At 43.3% G+C, this 21,652-nt stretch overlaps 1 protein-coding gene across 1 annotated transcript in view; it reads left to right on the top strand.

Moving 5' to 3' along the window:
* Positions 1 to 1,096: 1,096 nt before the first annotated feature.
* LOC145389825 (alpha-L-fucosidase-like) overlaps positions 1,097 to 21,652 on the top strand; it is a 28,881-nt gene continuing 8,325 nt past the window's right edge. The window contains exons 1-6 of the mRNA XM_080264964.1: positions 1,097 to 1,138; positions 3,700 to 3,759; positions 12,844 to 13,045; positions 15,766 to 15,906; positions 16,246 to 16,408; positions 16,776 to 16,908. Coding sequence (XP_080121090.1) covers positions 1,097 to 1,138; positions 3,700 to 3,759; positions 12,844 to 13,045; positions 15,766 to 15,906; positions 16,246 to 16,408; positions 16,776 to 16,908 — 741 coding nt within the window. The remainder of the gene's footprint in view (positions 1,139 to 3,699; positions 3,760 to 12,843; positions 13,046 to 15,765; positions 15,907 to 16,245; positions 16,409 to 16,775; positions 16,909 to 21,652) is intronic.

The following is a 21,652-nucleotide window of genomic DNA, read 5'->3' as shown; positions in this document are numbered from 1 at the left end:
AAGCTATAGATGAAGACACAGATAGAAGGATAAAAACCGTAAGAGGGCAGTTTGGAAATTAAAGATTTATGCCAGACTCGATCGAAAGCCTTTGAGATGTCACTTTCGCCAAAGTCCCGAAAGGAGGATGACCAGGAGTCTGAACAGTAGGTGAGAATATCGCCCGTGGAGAGTCCCTGACGGAACCCATACTGACGATCAGAAAGAAGGTTGTGATAGGAAAGATGCTTTATGTTCAGCGGTGCCTTTAAGATGTTGGATGGTAAACTGATTAGCATGTTTCTAGTTATGTTATAAAATCTGGGTGCGTTTTCTTTGTAACTCCTTAATAACAGACAATTCTCTCCTGAATTCTACCAATTTCTCTGTCACGAGAGAACTGATAATAAGTTTGTATATTTAAACCACCAATGGATCTTTGGTTAGTATGTCCAGTGAGGAGCTGAAAGAAACGGAGTATGATTCTAAAACTAGTCAGAGTCTTCGGCGTTTTAATTCCTCCATGTGCCTGTTCACCAAGCATTACAGTTGAGGGTTTGTATCTGCCACCGAGATTGGCGGGTCGTGCTGTCAGGGAAGATTGTGATTTAGTAATTGCTGTTTATCTGCCTTAACGACGCTTGTGGAGTCGGTAGGTGTTTATCTAATCCTTCTTCTTATCATGAATTTCATTAAGCCCTTCACTTCAAACACACCTTTTGAGGATGTTCGTGTTATCTCCAGACGGTTTTATTCAGCCCAGGAGAGACTACGAACTGGAAAATTTTGATGTTGCCTTCACTAACTCCACCACAACAAGAGATCCTCATTCGCTGAGTACAATAGCCCGGTGGTGGCCAGATGAAAAAAAATAATAATAATAATAAAAATCATTGGCATTAGAGGGGCATCATGTCAAGGTTATTCTTATTATCCTCAGATGATTTTACTCTGCTAAGGAGAGACCTTTAAATATGGAGGATTGAGTTATAGTTTCCATTAGTCTCTCCACTACTAGGGTGTTCTAAACTCCTCTGATAGGAGCAAGATTAATGTTTAACAGTGGTAGCTGAGTGGTCACCGTTGCTGACTGCGAAATTGCTAGTCTGATAGCGTCATGGTTCGCATCCTGGTGCGGGCAGGGCATCACTCGACTCAGGTTAAATCCTGTATTAATAAAAACTTCTAGAAGTACTCTTAAAATTACTACTAAAAGTGGTTGTAGCTGAGAGTAGCTTCTAAAAGTTCCTCCTAGGAGGACTCGTAGTAGTAATTTCGCTCCTACCATAAAGTGTTACCAACACAAGGAATCTCTGCTTAATATATTTAAAAAATTACCATTGCAAAGCCTTAGAGTATCAGTAAGTAGTTTAAAAATGAATAAAACTAGTTTTTATATATAGAAACAACATCTATTTGATCATATATTATGATTCTTTACGAATGTCGATAACATGGATAAAATGTAAACACATCGTGTGGTCAGCTGATCGTGCCTGCCACCATCGGGGCATCGTGTGCACATGGCACAGTGACCGTCAACAATGGCACAATTTCAAGATTCCACGGCTGCAGATAAGTTCAGGAGAAAGAGAAACTGGACGGAGGGAGTGTACGAGGGACCTTCACAAACCTCTTAATGTGTGGAGCAGTTAGAGCATAGAGTGTTTCCATTATCACATTGCTCACTGATGGCTGTGATGGTCCAAAGTCATCACAAGTGCACTGCTGCATTTTTCCAGTTGCAAGGTACCTAAATAGTATCAACACTTTCATCTCGGATGTGACAGGATGGTTTCGATGTGTGGGCCTTTCCAGTACATCTCTTACTAAATCGGTAATAAGCAGAATGCCCTCACGATCGAAACGGTACCTTCTTACAAGTTCTTGATCATCTTATTCCATGAATGCATCCTTCCGAGCTCGAAAATTTCTGCGTGGTGGGTGGTGTCGGTCAGCCATGGTCTATGTTGTCTTGTCTCTTGGTGTTTGAGGGACGCAGCTACTGTGTTTACTGTCACTAAAACCCATACTAACTCCTAAAAGTCCTTGTGGAGGACTTTTATTTTTTAGCGATTTTACGAGTAAACTTAGGAGTTGAAAGTAACTTTTAGGAGTACTTCTAGAAGTTAGGAGCCAAATTTCACTTTGAGAGGAACTTTTTACTCCTAGGAGTTTTTATTAATACGGGCACAGAGTAACACTGAGGGGAGGTAACTGTGGTAACCTGGATGATGCAGTGGCCTTGTATCCCTGAATATTGGGTGAAAAAATCGCCACAGGCCTAAGTTACGAAGATTAGCACCGCGACTAAACGCCCGATGGCGTCTGCCCTCGCCTTTACCTTTACCTTTAGTCTTAAAAAAGTGCAAAGCCCGCGAACTGTAATTGGTCTTGGAACTGAACCACTGATCTTGCTCTTTGACCTTGACCTTTGACTTGTCAAAATCGAATCGCTTCATCCATGTCTGATCCTCAACAGTTTCACCAGGTTTAGTGTAAATCGGATCAAAGAGCTCAAACATGGCCATCTCTGTGAATTTAATTGGACTTTCATTTGTTTTTTCCTCAAAACCGGTAGGCCAGTCCAGGGCTGACTCACAACATTCTCTTCAAATCTGATCAAACTATGATCCAAAATGTTTCAACTGTAATGCTCTCTCTCTCTCTCTCTCTCTCTCTCTCTCTCTCTCTCTCTCTCTCTCTCTCTCATACACACACACATACAGAGAGAGAGAGAGAGAGAGAATATACCTGCTGTACCCCATGCACGCTCGGGTCACTTCCGACATTAGCAATAAAACAGGAATACGGGCCAAATGGAGAACACACACACACACACACACACACACACACACACACACACCGATAAGTGGATCGACATTTGATCTTATCCTGTGACCTTTGCCTTTCACTGATTTTTCGCAGAATTCAGTGCATTCATCCTCACTCTACCCGTAGCCCTTTCACCAAGTTTATTCTAGGTCAGGTCAGCAGTCTTCAAGTTGGCCTTACGAAATAATCTTAATAGTTGACTTAGCCCTGTGACCATATCCTTTGACTGATTATTCTCAAAGTCAGATTCCTTTGCTCTTGCTTAACCCTGAACCATTCCACCCGGTTTGGTATAAACAGGAGAAAACTCTTTAAGTTGACCTTGCCATGCCACCTTCCACTTGACCTGTTGTTTTCAAATGCCTACCTTATCCCCTTGACTGACCCTCAACTCTTCCAGCAAGTTTGCTCAAGAGCAGAATCAAAACTGTTTCAGTGATTTAGCTCACACAGACTCACGCAAGTCAAATTTTGACTTTCATCACTGACTTTGAAGTTTGATTTATTATTTTCAAAACTCAATTCATTCATCCTTTCCTTACCTTTAATATCTCTTTCACCATGTTTATCTATATCAACTCAGCGGTTTAGTTGACTGTGCCGTGTGTCCTTCACTTTTGACCTGTTCACGCAGACCCTTGCTGAACCTCAACTCTCACGAAATTGGTGAAAATCACACAAAAATTGCTCGAATTTCACAGCTAACACACGCCAGCATGCAGCGTGCCGATCAAAATATAACACCCGCTCACTTGGTGCTCGCGGGTGTGAAAAAAAAAAAAAAAAAAAAAGTGCCCAATTCGAAATGATGGTAGGTTTCAGAAACAAGCTTATAAAATGATTACAGAAGCGTTTTGTTGGTGAGATAAAAAGCACCTTAAGTAGAACAGCTTCCAAACACACGAGTTTGTGACCAGGAAAACCATGCCAGAGTTGTATGAGCTGGTAAGTCAGACAGCTTTTTCTTTAACCCTCTCATAATCGGAGCAGCCCTGGTATTTTATTCAACTAACACCAGGCCATTTTATTCAGCTGAGAGTGAGACGCATGGGAACCTGAGATTTTTCATTCCTTTTCCTTTAATCATGTCATGGTCGGGACAACTCTAGACTCCTATTCCAGCTACTGACAGACGACTTGACTGAGCTACGTTAGTCCTAGAGTTAATCAGGAGAGCAGAGGGAAATGTAGTTGGTGCAATGAATGTCTTGATATAAAACAGAGGACTGGGTGTGGAGGCTGCAAGAGGATGGCATGAAAGTGTGTTAGTACCCACATTAACGTATCAGTGTCAGACTTTGTAATGGTATGAATGCACGAAGTAGAAAGTAAAGGCAGTGGAAGTGGGACTATGCATGACAGAATGAGAAAGTAATAGTAGTGGATCTGGGACTATTGGGGAATGTGTGTGGAATGCATAGAAAGAAGGGGATGAGATATAACGCGATTCGCTAAAGATGTGGAGTAAGGAGCCTGTTGATAATAATGTAGAGGAGCGAGCTTAAATAGTATGGTCACATGAAGAGAAGTTGTTGTTGTTGTTGTTGTCGCACCAGGCTCATCTGAAAAGTGAACCCAGTGACTGCAGGCTTAAGTTGTCACAGCCCAGTCCACCATCCTCCTTCCAGGGGATGGGGAGTTAGTTGAGGGGCTTGTGTATAACCGTGTAGTTGATACGTAGTTATATCAGTGCCACCACATGAAGGCGTTCCTCTCCAGAACCAAGAAATGAGAAGAATAGGGTCTATGTGAGTGAGTTCGGAGGTGTTTGGAAATATGGTAAGCCACGAAGAAGCTGGATAGATAAGATAAATGTGTGAGAAAACAAGATATGAAGGTCAGTGAAGGTAGAGTTTACAGGGATTTTGCTGGATGAAGTATTTACGGAGGAGTACAGTCGGCTTCGGGGACCATGTTACCCTTTGCCATCCCGCTCTCACTCATGTGGCAGCGGCGTACTAGTCGTGTGGGTGGAAGGCAGACAGCAGAGATTTTTCGTATTAAGTATTGTGATACAGTACATCGACATATTAACATGCAGTCGAATGATCCACCGGGGATATAATATAATGTGGAATCTCTGTAAGGTGATGTGGTGTTACCCACAGTAAGGGAGGGGAGAGGGGGGGAGGGAGAAAAGTCAGGAGAACAGGAATGCCGAAGAGAGAATGAAGCGGCAAAACAACTTGTGAACTGCAAGGTTACGAACACCTCACAGTTTACGATTACTAAGGCCTTGTGAGTTTTTAGGGCCTGGATGTCCCCATAACCTCCTACTCTTCTCCCCCTAGAGGCATGTAAGACAATGACGGAAGGGAGCTAGGACAGTATCACTATTACCCATTATAACCCAGTGGAAACGTGGGACAGCTTCATTCCCCTTCCCTTCCTCCCTTCGTCTCCCATTCACGGTGCTTCGATGCTTCACCACCTCCTCCTTTCACCTTCCCATTCTCCTGACACTCCCCCTCCCTTTTCTCCCTTCCCTTACCACACCCCCTCCATCATCCTACCTCTTTCACCTCGCCACCATTTTCTTTATCAGAGGCAGCATTATAAGTAACACCACATACCCTCATACAGATTCCCTATTATATCCTCTGTATTTCATTCAATCGTATCTTAATATGTCGATTTGCTGTATCACACTATACGATAAATCTCTGCTGTCTGCCTCCTACCCACACGAGTATATAGTGCGTCGTTGCCACATGAGCCAGAGCGGGGTGGCAGGGGGTAACACGACTCCTGGAGCAGACGGTACATGGTAAGGGTTTGACACACCTCTCATTTAACTCCATTGTCAAGAGAATTACTCTGTCTGGCAGAGGTGTGTGTGTGTGTGTGTGTGTGTGTGTGTGTGTGTGTGTGTGTGTGAAAATCTCGAAGATACATGAACAGCTTGAGCAGATTTTTACGCTTGTGAGATGGCGCCACGATTGCCAGGGCTTGAATGACGTGTGAATGCTCTTCGTGGCTCTCCTACTTTTGTATTTTCATTGTTTCTGTTCGTACCTACCAAAACCTTGGGCGGGAAAAGAGGTCGAGATGATGATGATGATATGATGGCACAACCACGACGGCGTCCTTTTCACTCTAGTCATGCAGTCTACAGATGAAATTATCCAAGGTTTACATATGGTCTTTATTACCCCTTCACCCGGATGGATGTAGCCTTCGTTAACTCCTTCACTTAAATGCCCTATTAATGTAAATAAAACTGGTCAGTAGCAGCAGGATAAACTGAAAATTGTATCCATAGGCTGGAAGGGTTACATCAGAACTTCTGTTCCTTTTTTTTCCTCCGTCACTCCCCTGTAAGTCAGACAATTTGTGTGGTCTGTGTATCTGTGTATATGCTGGAAGTCAGATATTGTTATCCCCTTCTGGTCTAATCAAGGTTAAAGTACAAGTGAATACAAATGACGTCTCTCGGCTAAAAGGATCATCATCATCATCATCATCATCATCATCATCAGGAGCAGCAGCAGCAGCAGCCATTCCTTTTCTTCCCCATCAGGATCGTGAGGGTCCCGGGCTAGGGTATTCGGTCCCAACACTGAAGGTCAAGGTGACCAAGCTCACTCGACCCTGAAAGGCGCCACGTGAGCAATAAACCTCAACCATTTCTCAAGCGGAAACCATTACAGGCTTCATCCAGCTGGAGCACTGTAACCCACCAGACCACCAGTCGTCATTTGGTTATATGGTTGCCACTCAGAGTAGCAAATGGTTTCCTGGGTTACATGAAACCCATTGGTTGTCACTCAGTGTACAGTAAAGTCACCTGTAGACAGCACAACAACGAGTAAGTCAATGATGGGCGCCCCTCCTGCTACAATAATAATCTATCTATCTATATACTTAGGCTGCTTCCCCCAAAGAAAAGGAGGTGGCCGAGACAGGACAACACACTCCCAATTTACTCATCCACGCACACGCATTTGTTCGTATCTTAGACCCAGTGGGAGAAGGGACAGATCCTCATCGTATCACACTGCACGAGGGTCAACTGCACGGTGCAATCACAGATCCTCATCGCATCACACTGCACGAGGGTCAACTGCACGGTGCAATCAGCGACATCCGCAGCAGGACCCGGCAGCAGAGCTGGTTTAACCCTGCCACTTCATAATGGACCCATCCCCTTACCCGCACCTGACTTGATCCAAAGCTGATCAGACCAAATGTGGGAGAACATCCCCTCAGGGCCGCGCCACCATCAATTCATTCACAATTTCTTTCCAATCATTCCTATCACGCCCAACCACGCTTCCTTGCTCAACAGACATCCCTCTTGCATCTAACACTCTCTTCACACTGTCCATCCCATCCTATTCATGGTTTTCCTCTCAGCCTTACACTTGTCACATCCGATTCAGTTCTTTTTCACCAATCGCACTTCATCCGTTTTCTCCATATGCCCAAACCATCGCAACACTCTCTGCTCAACTCGATCAGCCATCTCCCGCATAACTCCAGTTCTCCTTAGCACTTCATCATTTCTCACTCGATCCATACGCGCCACTCCACACATACTCCTCACACATCTCATCTGCATTACATTCAAACTTTCCACTCCACACATACTCCTCAGAGATCTCATCTCCATTACTTTCAAACTCTTCCTCTCTGCTACACCCATATTCCATGTTTCAGCCCCATATAACGCAGTCGGTAGCATTACACCCTCATACAGCCTTCTCTTTACATCCATTCTAAGCAAACAACATCTAAACACTTTTTTCATTCCTCCCAGCACCTTAACTACTTCATTTATTTTAACTTCACTTCTACATCTATTCTTCCATCCACAGCAACATGTGACCCTAAATACTTAAAACACTCTATCTCCTCAAGCACCTTTAAAACTATATTCATCCTCCTACCATCTGCCAACCTTGCACACGTCATCACTTTACTCTTATTCTCATTTGCTCTCAATTTCCTCCTTGCACACACTCTTCGAAACTCCTTTACCAACTGTCTCAATCTCTCCTCCGAATCAGCCACCGGTGCAGTATCATCTGCAAACAGCAGCTGATTCAGATTCCACTCTTTACCATCAGCATTCACCAGACTCAAATCTCCACCTAACAGTTTTGGTTTTACCTCTCTTACAACACCATTCATATAAAAATTAAACAACCAGGGTGACATCACACATCCCTGCCGCAGCCCCACTCTCACGGGGAACCAATCACTCACAGTATTTCCCACTCTTACACATGCTTCACTAATTACATAAAAACTTATCACTCCTTTTAACAGCCTACCATCAGATCCATACAATCTCAAAACAGTCCATAAAGCCTCCCCACCAGTTCTACCATACACTTTCTCTAAATCCATGATCGCCCAAAACACATCTTTACCTTTCGCTAAATACTTTTCACACACCTGTCTCACAGCAGACACCTGATCCACGCATTCCCTTCCTCTCCTAAAGCCACACCGCTCATCACCAGTCACTCCCTCCGTACCCTTTCTCTCTTAATTAACACTCTGCCATACACCTTACCTACGACACTCAACAGACTTATACCCCTAAAGCTAGTACATTCATTCTTATCACCCTTACCATTATACAGTGGAACCATACAAGCACTTGTCCAGGCAATCGGCACCATACCGCTCAGAAAACACACATTCAGCAATCTTACTAACCACTCAATAATAGTCGCTCCACCACCTTTCAGGCATTCCACATCACACCCATCCATACCTGCAGCTTTCCCTGTTTTCATCTCCTTTACTGCCTCATGCACTTCCTCCATTGTGATCAAAGCATCATTCAGCTCTCCCAACACATTTATTCCTTGCACCCTTCCATCCGCCACAGTCTCAGCCTCCCTTTCCTCCTCCATATTTCTATCTATCTATCTATATACCTAGGCTGCTTTCCCCAAGGAAAGGAAGGTAGCCGAGACAGGACGACTCACTCTCCACTTACTCATCCATTCAAACACATTCATTCGCATCTTAGCCCCAAAGGGGAGAATGGACAGATCCTCACCGCACCACACCGCACAAGGGTCAACTGGGCAATGCAATCAGTGACATCCGCAGCAGGGCCCGACAGCAGAACTGGTTTACCCCTGCCACATCATAACAGACCCATCCCCTTACCCGCACCTGACCTGACTAGCTGATCAGACCAAATGCGGGAGAATATCCCCTCAGGGCTGCGTCATCACTTATTCATTCACAATTTCTCTCCATTTATTTCTGTCACGCACAGCCACTCTTCCTTGCTCAACAGACATCCCTCTCGCATCCAGCGCTCTCTTCACACTGTCCATCCATCCTATTCGTGGTCTTCCTCTCAGCCTTACACCTCTCACATCAGATCTAGTTATCTTTTCACCAATCGCTCATTATCCATTCTCTCCATATGCCCAAACCATTGCAACACCCTCTGCTCAACTCTACCAGCCATCTCCCGAACAACTCCAGTTCTCCTTCGCACTTCATCATTTCGCACCCGATCCATACACGTCACTCCACACATACTCCTCAGACATCTCATCTCCATTACATTCAAACTTTTCCTCTCTGCTACACCCATATTCCATGTTTCAGACCCATATAATGCAGTCGGTACCACAACACCCTCATACAGCCTTCTCTTTTACATCCATTCTAAGCGAACGACATTTAAACACTTTTTCATTCCTCCCAGCACCTTTCCTACTTCATTTATTCTAAACTTCACTTCTGCATCTATTCTTCCATCCACAGCAACATGTGACCCTAGATATTTAAAACAATCTACCTCCTCAAGCAACTCACCATTCAAAACTATATTCATCCCCCTACCATCTATCAACCTCGTACACTTCATCACTTTACTCTTATTCTCATTTACTTTCAATTTCCTCCTTTCACACACCCTTCCAAACTCCTCTACCAACTCTCTCAATCTCTCCTCTGAATCAGTCACTAGTGCAGTATCATCTGCAAACAGCAGCTGCTTCAGATTCCACTCTCCTCCATCAACATTTACCAGACTCAGATCTCCACCTAAAACTCTTGCATTCACCTCCCTTACAACACCATCCATGTAAATATTAAACAACCAAGGCGACATCACACATCCCTGTCGCAGCCCCACTCTCACGGGAAACCAATCACTCACAGCATTTCCCACTCTTACACACGCTCTACTATTTACATAAAAACTTTTCACCCCTTTTAGTAACCTACCATCAAGTCCATACAATCTTAAAACAGTCCACAAAGCCTCCCTATCAATTCTATCATACGCTTTCTCTAAATCCATAAATGCCCAAAACACATCCTTGCCTTTCGCTAAATACTTTTCACACACTTGTCTCACAGCAAACACCTGATCAACGCATCCCCTCCCTCTCCTAAAGCCACACTGCTCATCACTAATTACTCCCTCTGTACCCTCTCTAACTCTCATAATTAACACTCTACCATACACCTTACCTACAACACTCAACAGACTTATACCCCTAAAGCTAGTACATTCATACTTATCACCCTTGCCTTTATACAACGGGACCACACAAGCACTTGCCCAGTCAATTGGCACCATACCTTTCTCAAAGCACACATTCAACAATCTTACTAACCAGTCAACAATAGTCACTCCACCACCCTTCAGGCATTCCACAGCACACCCATCCATACCTGCAGCTTTCCCTGCTTTCGTCTCCTTTACTCCATATTTAACAACCTTTAAAATGACTCTGCCCATTTCATCCTTACTGCATACATCTCACTTGACATCCTTCCATCCTCTGCTTTTACTTGCTCTTCCTTCCCAGACTCTCTCTTTCGCACCCTTTTCACTTCCTTCCAAAACATTTTCTTAGTTGAAAATTCTTAGTTAATTGCCTACCCCTCCTCTCATATGCTACCACTTTACCATCATGCACAGCCCTTCTCGCCATATTCCTCTTTTCCTTATACCTATCATATGACACCTCATCCATCCTCTGCAGCCACACCTCATATGCACCACAGTAATAATAATAATAACAATGATAATAATAATAATAATAATATTATTATTATTATTATTATTATTATTATTAACCTGTACTCTCCCGGTTTTTTCGGGCCCCTCCACCCTCTGAAAACCCGATTAATTTTCGATTTTTTTTTTTTTCTCTCAAACATTCCCTTTTGGTGAGAAACTAATAAAAATCACCAAGAAAGTTGCTCCCGTCACCCCTAAGTGCTCCTAAGGTGGGTCCGCCTTCACCTCAGCCAGGTGTTCTGTGGCCAGGCTAGTCTGCTACGTTTTCTACAGTGGGAAGGAGGAGGGTAACTAATCAAAACCAACCTTAATACATATATTTACATTTATTTGCTACAAAAGTACATATACAGCAACACTATTGTGGTATATATATAAAAAAAAAATGGGTGAAAATAACGTAGGTTCATAATGGTACTACCCAAAAACCGCTGATTTCTGGCACACTTGACTAGCTGATGCTGTTGTTTCCACTAACATTCACTAGACTCTAGAGGAAGGTCTCATTCGTCTGTCTGCCATGAGTCACCAGCAAAATCTGAAAAATGTGAGTGCAATGTGCCTTGATTTTGCGAATTGTATGGTGTTCAACGGCGGGACCATGGCAGCTACCATGTACTGTCGTACAAAGTACGATGTCGGGAGGGTACGGATTAATATTATTATTATTATTATTTACTAGAACTCTGTAACTGTCCTTCAGACAGTCACTAGTCTCCACCTACTGTTTCATACAATGACCTTGGCTCCATTCGGGAGATTTGGAATTTTTTTCTCTCAGCAATAGGCCATACCGGGACACATAACCTGGGCCACTCAGATTCCTTGCACAGATCGTGTTGAAATTTCCAGTAGACATGACCAAGTTATCTTGTTCACATTATCATACTGATATGACTCATTCTGACATGCCCTTTCACTGTGCATAAAGGATCTGGAATTTTTTTTCTATCAGCAATGGCCCATGGCAGGACACATAAACTCGGCCCTTCAGATTCCTTGCACAGTCTCCATTTCTCCTGGAGAATCGTTTTGAAACTCTGAGGCGGGAATAATAATACCAGCGAAAACAATAGTCTCCACCTATGGAATAGGTGGAGACTAATAGTAGTAATAACTAATAATAATATTTTTACGAACAAGGAGGAACACTCAGAGTGCAACACTCACGCCCACGAACTGGTCTAAGGGCCAGATTTTTGACTTTGTCCTGTGATCTTCAGCTTTAACCGAATTCTCTCAAAATCTAATTACTTCATGACTGCCTGACCGTGAACCCTTCCACCACTTTTGGTCCAAATCACATCAAAAATTCTAAGTGACTCTCGTCCTGTGGCCTGGAATTCTGACTTTTCCTTTTTATCTTGACCTTTAACTGACTGTTCTTGAATCGAATGTCTTCATCTTGCCATACTTTAAACCCTTCCTTAAAATCTGTGAAGTCAAATGAAACTATTAAGCTGACCCAGCCACTTGGCCTTGTTCTTTAACTAATTTTTCTCTAAGGCAGTCAGTCAACTCCTTCGCTGATCCTGAAGACTTCCATCAAGTTTGTGCCACATCAGATCAAATCTGTTTTTAGTTATTTTGTTCATACAGACACACTGGTTGAAATTTGACCTTGTTGTGTGACCTTGATCTTTGACTGATCATTCTCAGACTCAAACACTTTTTTTAATTACACTCAGCTCTTGCACCAAGTTTGGTCTAAATAGGTTAAAGACTGTTTAAGTTGATCTTACTAGGTTAAATTTTGACCTAGCCACATGCGATCTTGACCTTTGATATATTTCGAGAAACAATAGGTCAACCTCTTGACTGTTCCTCTACCATTATGTTAAATTTGGCTAAAGTCAGATTAAAACTGTACGGGTTATCACTCACACACGCACGAGCAAGCATGGCCGCATTCAGCAAGAAATAGGTGTATAAAGATAACACAATGAATAAATCAGTATGCAGTAATGACCACCAACTGTACATTTACCCTAACGGTATATAATAAATGTGTGCCACAGGTAAACAACTACCATCCAGCGGTGGTGTGGTCTGATGGGGCTGATGATGTAGCAGATTGGTACTGGAACTCCACCGTGTTCCTGGCGTGGCTGTTCAACGAGTCCCCCGTCAAGGACACAGTGGTGGTTAATGACAGGTGGGGCCTTGGCACAAGCTGTCATCATGGGTCCTTCTACACCTGTAAGGATCGCTATAATCCAGGTGAGACTAACTAGGGTGAACAATGGGTAATCTTAAGGAATTTCTGCAACTGTATAAACACTTATGCTGATGCAACGATTGATGATGGTCAGTAGTAGGTGTGATCAATAACGGATAACCATAATCCCTTCTACATGTGTATAGACCAGTATACAGTAAAAGTTCTTTAATCCGGAATACAGTAGCCCATGGACCTTCCGGATTATCAGATTTTCCAGACTATCAGACAGGTACCTGAAAATGTTCAAAACACACCCAAAAAAATAACATCCGGGACCTCCTGAATGTCAGCATGTGTACGGAATTGGATAGTTCGGTGCACAACTTTCAGCTATTTTCCTATATTTTTCATTTTTTCCCGATTGCTCTCGATTTTTTACCTAAAAAAGCTAAAAATGACCCTGGGCTGAAAATTCCAAACCATCGGGTTTTTCAAACCATCGGATGCCGGATTATCGGAAGTTCAGTGTAATCTGAGTGCAAATGACAGATGTTGGTGCATGATGGGGGTGACACTATCGTCATGGATCCTTCCACACCTGTAAGGACTGCTGTAATCCAGGTGAGAATGATAACTGATGGATAATTATAAATGGTATCAATTGTAGGTGTAGATCTGTTATAGATGGTGATCAATGATAGATGAGAACTTGACATTATATTTTGCCATTGCTCTTTCTTCACCTGTACAAAATGTCATAATTCAGGTGAGAAACTGGTGAGGGTATATTAAAGGTGGTCACTGATATGTGGGGGTGCTATAATCCAAGTGAGAATAACAGATGGTGCTCAGTGATAGGTGGAATGCCTCGTGCTGTAGCTTATTATTTTGGATCTATATGCACCTGTAAAGAACGCTATAATCCAGGTGAGAATGATGGGCGATATATGTTAGCCAATAATAGGTCACCATGGGCGCTTCCTCATCTGAAAAGGATATTGTATTCCTGGAGAGAATAGGTGGGGTCTCAATATAGCTTACTATCTCTGATCCCCCTACACCGGCAAGGAGCACTGGACTCGTAATCCAGGCAGGAAAACAGTAGTGGTCAGTGGGTGGTGGTTCTGATGTTTTCAAAAACTGTGCTTCCATGCTGACATCCATCCTAGGCTGACTCTTTCGCCCTTGTCAAGTGGCTGTTTTCCATCTGGCTGGAAGCTTACCCTCACTTAGTCGGTACTGAAGAAGGGTGACCAGACCCGGTCTTCTCTCTCCCAGTTGATTTAATTTATTGTGTTTCTAAAGCCTTTCAGCCCACCATGAACTGTAAGATTTGAAATACATTTTTTCTTATAATCTTTCTGGCTGCCAATACTGATTTCATCAGGGACGCTACACTCGTGATCTTACATTCCGCGCAATTCTCTGTCACTTTCTTTCTAGGATTTCAGTTCAATACTTGCTATTGTTCTTTTCGTCGGGCATATGTTTTTAATTTCCAAACTGCCCCCCTACATTTCCTATCTCCTTTCCTGTGCTTTCGTCTTACTTTTCCTTTCCAGTCGCTCCATAGCTGTTAAAAGATGGTCACTGTTCTTCCTTGCGAGCTATGAGCCATGATAATCACGGTTCTGTCACCAGCTTTGTTGCTCCTATTGATTTACTGAGCTTAGCATGTTATGTTGACAGTTCCATCCTTCTTTTGAGTATCCGTATCAATCCGTATAAGGTTTCCTGCAGGACCAGACCTTGTCCTAAGAGGAAGAATGATAGCTGGAATTTCTCCCAGCATATGCTGCTCTGCAAGGTTGTTTGTTGCTTAGTCGTCACGATTCAAAAGCTGCCTGAATGCAATGAATTAATGCTGATCTCTTCCCCTGGCCAAACTGCAGGCTCAGGAAGGGAACGCCGAGAAGATTGTTTTATGTGCACACAGCCGAGAATTCCTTAACGCAGCGTAACGTCATGATAGTTGAGCAGAAATTCACTTGCCTCTCTACGGAATGAAAGGGAGATAGAACTACTAGACTCCCAGAGCGTAACACAGCTCCCTCCCAGTAAAGTATCCAGTAGTTATACAGAGTCTCTAAGAATGACCTGAATTCCTAATGGTATAACTACTGGTCTACATCTCACACTGCCCAGGTACTATCTGGAAGGAATTTCTGTAGTAATGACAGTGCCAGTGACAGCTGAAGTATTGCATTGGCTGTTTTGTGTGTGTGTGTGTGTGTGTGTGTGTGTGTGTGTGTGTGTGTGTCAGAGTCTGTTTAGGTCATCAACAATACCCACAAGGGTGACAACGACCAAATGAATGGACATGCTGCGAGAATGAAATTTAACACTTTCGCTGCTACAAAGCTTATAATATTTAATCTGATTGACTTCTGACAATTAAAGACAACAAAAGCAAATTTACCATAGTTAGACTCGAACCCTGAATATGGGTACTTGAGATCAGGAGGCTGTTGTTTAACCCCGGTCTGTGTGGTCGGCCACAGGTAAGCAACTGCTTCTGTGGTACCATCCAGTACAAACATACACCGTGTAGGGAAATGGCACCATCTTGTGGCAGACTGTACCTCACTCGGGTCTGACCAGGGTCCTTCTCCATGACCAGGTACAAGGAAATATGAGGAGACATGGCTTCCAGGTGGGCACAGCAGCTGCTTTGCTCCACCCAGGGTTCACAGCGCCACAACATACAGTATCGTCAGGAGATAAACACTGCAACCACTGACCCACCATTCTAGTGATGTATTTCCTGTGTGTGTTGCAGGAGTGTTACAGCCACACAAGTGGGAGAACTGCATGACGCTGGACAAACGGTCGTGGGGGTATCGACGCAACGCACCGGTCACTGACTACCTCACTATAAACGCAGTCATCTCAGAGCTGGCTTCGACTATTAGCTGTGGAGGTAAACATGCTTAGTCTCAATGTAAATATAATATTTCAGTAATGTGAGTGGACATTGAGTGACAAGCCAATGGATTTCAAATTTTCTCAGAAATTACTTGTTATGCCAGGTGGTAATCATATAACTAATCCATGGGGTAGAAGAGAAAAAATGTCCTTGTATTCCCTGCATTCTTAAATGGCGAAATGGGAAAGGGTAATGTGAATGAGGGATCCCACACCATCTGTTCTTCCCCTGGCAGGCATCCAGAAAGCCTCGGATCTGGGTCCTGTAGAGATGAGAGTAGGTGTTCCATTCTGCGAGTGTTTCTTCATGTTTTTATACAGATATTTATTGCAGGTAATATTCTGATCAACGCTGGTCCCACACACGACGGCCGTATTCCCGCCATCATGGAGGAGCGGCTAAGACAACTTGGGTGGTGGCTGGGGGTGAACGGCCAGGCGGTGTATGAGTCGAAGCCGTGGACGCACCAGAATGATTCCCTCACGCCAGGTGTATGGTACGTGCACCACATGTATGGACTACCATAAGGAGAATTTTGCTATCCCTTCTCGGTTGGCTGACTCAATGGAAGGTGTTACGGGAAGTATTTTATGTGACAGTAATGAGAAACACACAACAAAAGAGTATGAGAAAAAAGGATGCTTTCGGTTGTTTGGGGAGGAATTGACTATGAGCATTACTGACTGAAAGAGTTTGGAAATATTTGTCATGTTAAGAGAGAGGGACAGAGAGAGAGAGAGAGAGAGAGAGAGACAGACAGACAGACAGACAGACAGACAGACAGACAGGCAGACAGAGACAGAGAGAGTAGTGAATGGGTGAGAATCTGCAGTGCCCATCTACTCGTGTCTCTTCCACTGCAGGTACACTCAGAAGGAAGGCACTGTGTACGGTATAGTGCTGACGTGGCCTCCAGGTGATGTGCTGGTGCTGGGATCTGTTCTACCTACACCATCCACACACATCTCAATGCTGGGATATCAGGGTGCACTACAGGTATTTGCTAGCCTCTGTGTGTGTGTGTGTGTGTGTGTGTGTGTGTGTGTGTGTGTAAGTATAATCACGACACACATACATCAGTACCTCTCTGTCGCAGCTCAGTACCTTGCCCTCTCCCTCTGTCATTGTTTACATTATTATTACTATCTTCGTTTGCGTCTGTCTTCGTGTCTTTCTTTGTATCTGTTACCAAACGCCATTAATTGCGCTGATAAAACCAGCACATGAGAATAATATAGGCAGCTTCTGGGGACAAAAAGATCAACTTCCTGAGATCTAATATAAATTCACATGATCGGGTTGTCAGGCCAAGTATATTCCGTGGGATGTTTTGGGCGTTTTTCGAAGTTTGCACTGAATTTCCTGATTAAAAAGGGAATATGACTCCTGTCCCACGTCCCTCTTGTCCTTAAGGAATTCTAAGATAAATTTTGAGCATGTCTGTAGATATAACCCATACAAAATTCCGTTCGTAGAAAAATGTGGATATTTTCTTGCCGATCGGGATTAGGGATAGGAGGCTGTTTCAATTCCCCCGAACCCACATTGTTTCTGTGTTACCAGTTAGTTTCTTTAGCCTTTCTGCGTCTACGGCCATGATAATTTCGTTTTTCTTTATTTTCTACTTTAAAATGAAGAACTGGGTGGAGATCTTTTTAGCTGCGAGTTGTCCATATTGTGTTGATGATCTTGCTTTGAGGCAGAGACATCCTCATGCAAATATTCGGCACCAAACCTTGAATGCCGTAGCCGTGCATAGTGAAGGCGGGTTACACACACACACACACACACACACACACACACACACACACACACACACACACACACATGCACACATATGTACAGTTATTTATTTAATTATTTATTTATTTATTTATTGTATATACATTCATACAGTCCAGTAAAAGATTATTTTTTTTCCTTGGGAGATATTTGTATAGGGCAGTATTGATGTTGTACACAGTGTTGTGTATACTACACGAGCGGCATACAACATACATACATACAGGAGATGGAACACGTGAATAAAAATATTGTTTAATGTTTATCTGTACTGATTAATGGTATATTTCATTTATAAATTGTTATTCTTAAATTAGTTCTTGAAGATTGACTACAGCTTCTTAAATATTTCTGTTTTGGCAGTTACTGATATTTGTCATGAAAAGTGTGTGTGTGTGTGTGTGTGTGTGTGTGTGTGTGTGTGTGTGTGTGTGTGTTTAAGATTGACTAAACACATTTCGCCAGTTATCTGGATTTTCAAAATCTTGCACTGTAATAATAGAAGGCTGTAAATTTTTATCCATTTATTCAAATTATATATTTAAAATTAGCTTCGAAACGCAAAATTGCATTGATGTGATTGGCTGTAGTGGATGGAAATATAATTCTACAGCGGAGACTTCAAATCTGTGGCACCGCATCAGCCTTCCTAAGAGATCATATTAATCACAATGAAGGTTCATATGTAAACATCCACTTCAGAAAATCCGCAGACAGAAACAATAAACTTAACATAATGCCCTTCTGTAGGTACAAAAGGATGAGTCCCCATTAAGAGGCAATATGGCGAGCTCTGCTTCGATTTATTTTTTATTTTTATTTTTTATGCAAGGAAGAAGGAAGCAAAGGCCAGGACCAAACCGTTCCTTCAAAGAGAGAGAGAGAGAGAGAGAGAGAAAATCAAGATCCGATCATTTCGTGATGCCTGGACACATTGCGTTTGAAAGGCTGGAGATCATAGGAAGTAGAAAATACAGACAGAGGGAGACAGTTCCAGAGCTGACCTGTTGCATAAATGAAGAACTGGGAGTAACGGTTATATAACTCTTGCATTCGAGAGTTGGACAGAAAAGGGATGAGAGTTTGCTACTAAGCGGGTGCTACGCGCCCGTCGTAGAGGTGGAGGGATGCATGCAGACAGTTGATAGGAGCTGTGATCATTGAAGTAGCGATAGAAATGAGATAAAGATGCAACAGTGCGGCGAAGACAGGCTGAAGGGAGCCAGTAAGAGGAGGAGACATAATGAGACGAAAAACCTTTGACTCAACCCCACTAAGAAGAGCTGTATGAGGGGAGCCTTCCCACACATGAGAGTTGTACTCTGCACAGGGACGAATAAAACCCGTGTATAAAGTCAACAACTGTGCAGGGGTAAAGAAGGTACGGAGTCGGCTTAGCACACCTAATCTTGTGGAGGCAGATTTTACAAGAGATGTTATATGATCTTTCCAAGATAAGTCCCGAGTAAATGAAACCCAAAGCATGTTCAAGGATGATGTGGGATTAAGCTGGATATTATTAAACATCAGTGGGTATACCTGTGGAAGATTTTGTTGGGTTGATTGGTGTAAAAACTGAGTCTTTGATGCATTAAAAACAACAAAGATTATTTTTACCCCAGTCAGAGATACAATCCAAGCCAGACATTAGGTGTGCCATAGCCTCACCCCTTGTTTGTTGAAGTAACTGCTGAGATGAACGTTGTGACACCCGAATGGAAAGGTGAAGGGTAGAATCATCATCGTACGAGTGGATAGGGTTAGATGTACAGCTTAGAAGGTCACTGATGAATAAAAGGAAGAGAGCTGATGATAGGACAGAGCCCTGCAGAACGCCACTGCTGATAGATCTAGGAGAAGAACGATGGCCGTCTACAACAGCGGTAGATGAAGGCACACATAGAAGGATAGAAACCGTTAGAGGACAGTTTGAAAATTAAAGATTTGTGCCAGACTCGATCGAAAGCCTTTGAGATGTCAAGCGCAATGGCAAAACTTTCGCCAAAGTCCCGAAAGGAGGATGACCAGGAGTCTGAATGGTAGGTGAGAAGATCGCCAGTGGAGCGTCCCTGACGGAACCCATACTGACGATCAGAAAGGTTATGATAGGAAAGATGCTTTAAAATTTTTATGTTAAGAACAGATTCGAAAACTTTCGAGACACAGGATGTTAAAACAATTGGACAATAGTCAGAGAGTTGGGAATGGTCACCAATCTTTGGGACTGGTTGAATGAGAGCAAACTTCCAGCAAGAAGAAAAGGTAAAAGTTGATTGACAAAAGCGAAAGAGTTTACCTAGGCAGGGTGTAAGCACAGAAGCACAGTTCTTGAGGACAACAGGAGGGACCCCATCAGACCCATATGCCTTGTTAGTATTGAGGCCAGTGATGGCAGAAAGTACATCAGCTGAAGAAATTGTAATCTCAGCCATGAGGAAGTTAGAGGTGGGAAGTGATGGAGGAACAGCACCGGAATCGTCTACTGTAAGGTGGAATTGGAGGAGAAAGTCTGAGCAAAGATATCTGCTTTATCAGTAGAGAAAATAGTTACAGAGTCATCAGAGTAGAAAAGTGGAGAGAAAGATGATGAGGTAAAGTTGTTAGAAAGGTTTTTGACAAGGTGTCAGAAGGAGCGGGAAGAATTCGAGCTGGAGAGTTGAGAGCATTTAATACGGATGAAATTATTTTTAGCAGAGCGAAGAACAGACTTAGCACAGTTCCGGGCAGAAACGTATAAAAGATGTGATTCAGTGGTGGGTTGGGTCCGGTACCTTTTATAGGTCCTCTCCTTGTTGTGGACAGCATTAGAACAAGCGTGATTAAACCAAGGCTTTCTTGCATTAGTCAAAGGATATGAGAAAGGAATGTATGCTTCCATACCCGAGAGAATAACCTCCGTAATGCACAAGGCACACTCAGATGGCTCCCGGCCATGGAAGCAATAATCATTCTGCGGAAAATCAAAGAAGTACTGCCTGAGGGCCTCCCAGTCAGCAGCTCCAAAGTGTCACAAACAACTTTTCTTTGGAGGGTCTGCAGGCTGTACCCGAGCGATAGGACAGGTTAAGGTGATAAGGTTGTGATCGGATAAGCCCAACGGAGAGGAAAGATTAACAGTATAAGGAGAAGGATTAGTTGTAAAGAAGAGGTCAAGTATGTTGGAGCTTTCTCCAAGGCGGGCAGGGATACGGGTAGCGTGCTGTACAAGCTGCTCTAGGTCATTAAGGATAGAAAAGGTGTAGGCTTGTTCACCAGGTGGATCAGTGAAAGGAGAGGAGAGCCAAAGATGGTGGTGAACACTGAAATCTTCTACAAAGGAGATTTCAGAGAAAGAAGAAATGGATAAGATGAGTTCCATCGTAGAGGTAAGATAGTCGAAGAATTTTTCATAGTCGGTAGGATTACGGGATAAGTAAACAGCACAGATATACTTAGAGAACGACAGAAGAATCAAGTTCAGGAACACGAGAACAAGATAAGGCGTTGCATACATGTACACAACAGCCACCTTTGGCTTTGAAATGAGTATAGAGAAAGCTGGAGGATACAGAAAAGGATTTGCTCTCAGTTGCCTCAGACAGCTGAGTCTCAGTTAAGAAGAGGTGAGGTTTAGAGGAGGAGAGATGGTGTTCAACAGAGAGAAAGTTAGAGGAAAGGTCGCGAATGTTGCAGAAATGAAGAAGAAGTGAGAGAGACAGAGGTTCCAGGCAGCTCGTTTAGTCGTCACCGGGAGAGGGGCGGAAGGTGGGGGCATTTATGGTCCCCCCCCCCTAGGGACTCCGAGGCTTGGTTATTAGACGCCATTTTTATTTTCTAATTTTGAAAAGAAAGTGTAGTGTGTAATGTGCATGTAGTTTGGTGCTGACAATTGGAGAAACTTGTGATGGAGAGCATGCTGGTCTACTGTCTGTGTTACTGAGATGCTGAAAAAGTTCAGCAAAGGGGATGGTCAGGAACT

Source organism: Coenobita brevimanus, unplaced genomic scaffold (genome assembly GCF_032717465.1).
Source record: "Coenobita brevimanus isolate Jiangsu-jjx unplaced genomic scaffold, ASM3271746v2 jjx.HiC_scaffold_241, whole genome shotgun sequence".
In the NCBI taxonomy this organism is placed as follows: Eukaryota; Metazoa; Arthropoda; class Malacostraca; order Decapoda; family Coenobitidae; genus Coenobita; species Coenobita brevimanus.
This window is presented reverse-complemented; position numbering and strand designations above follow the sequence as displayed.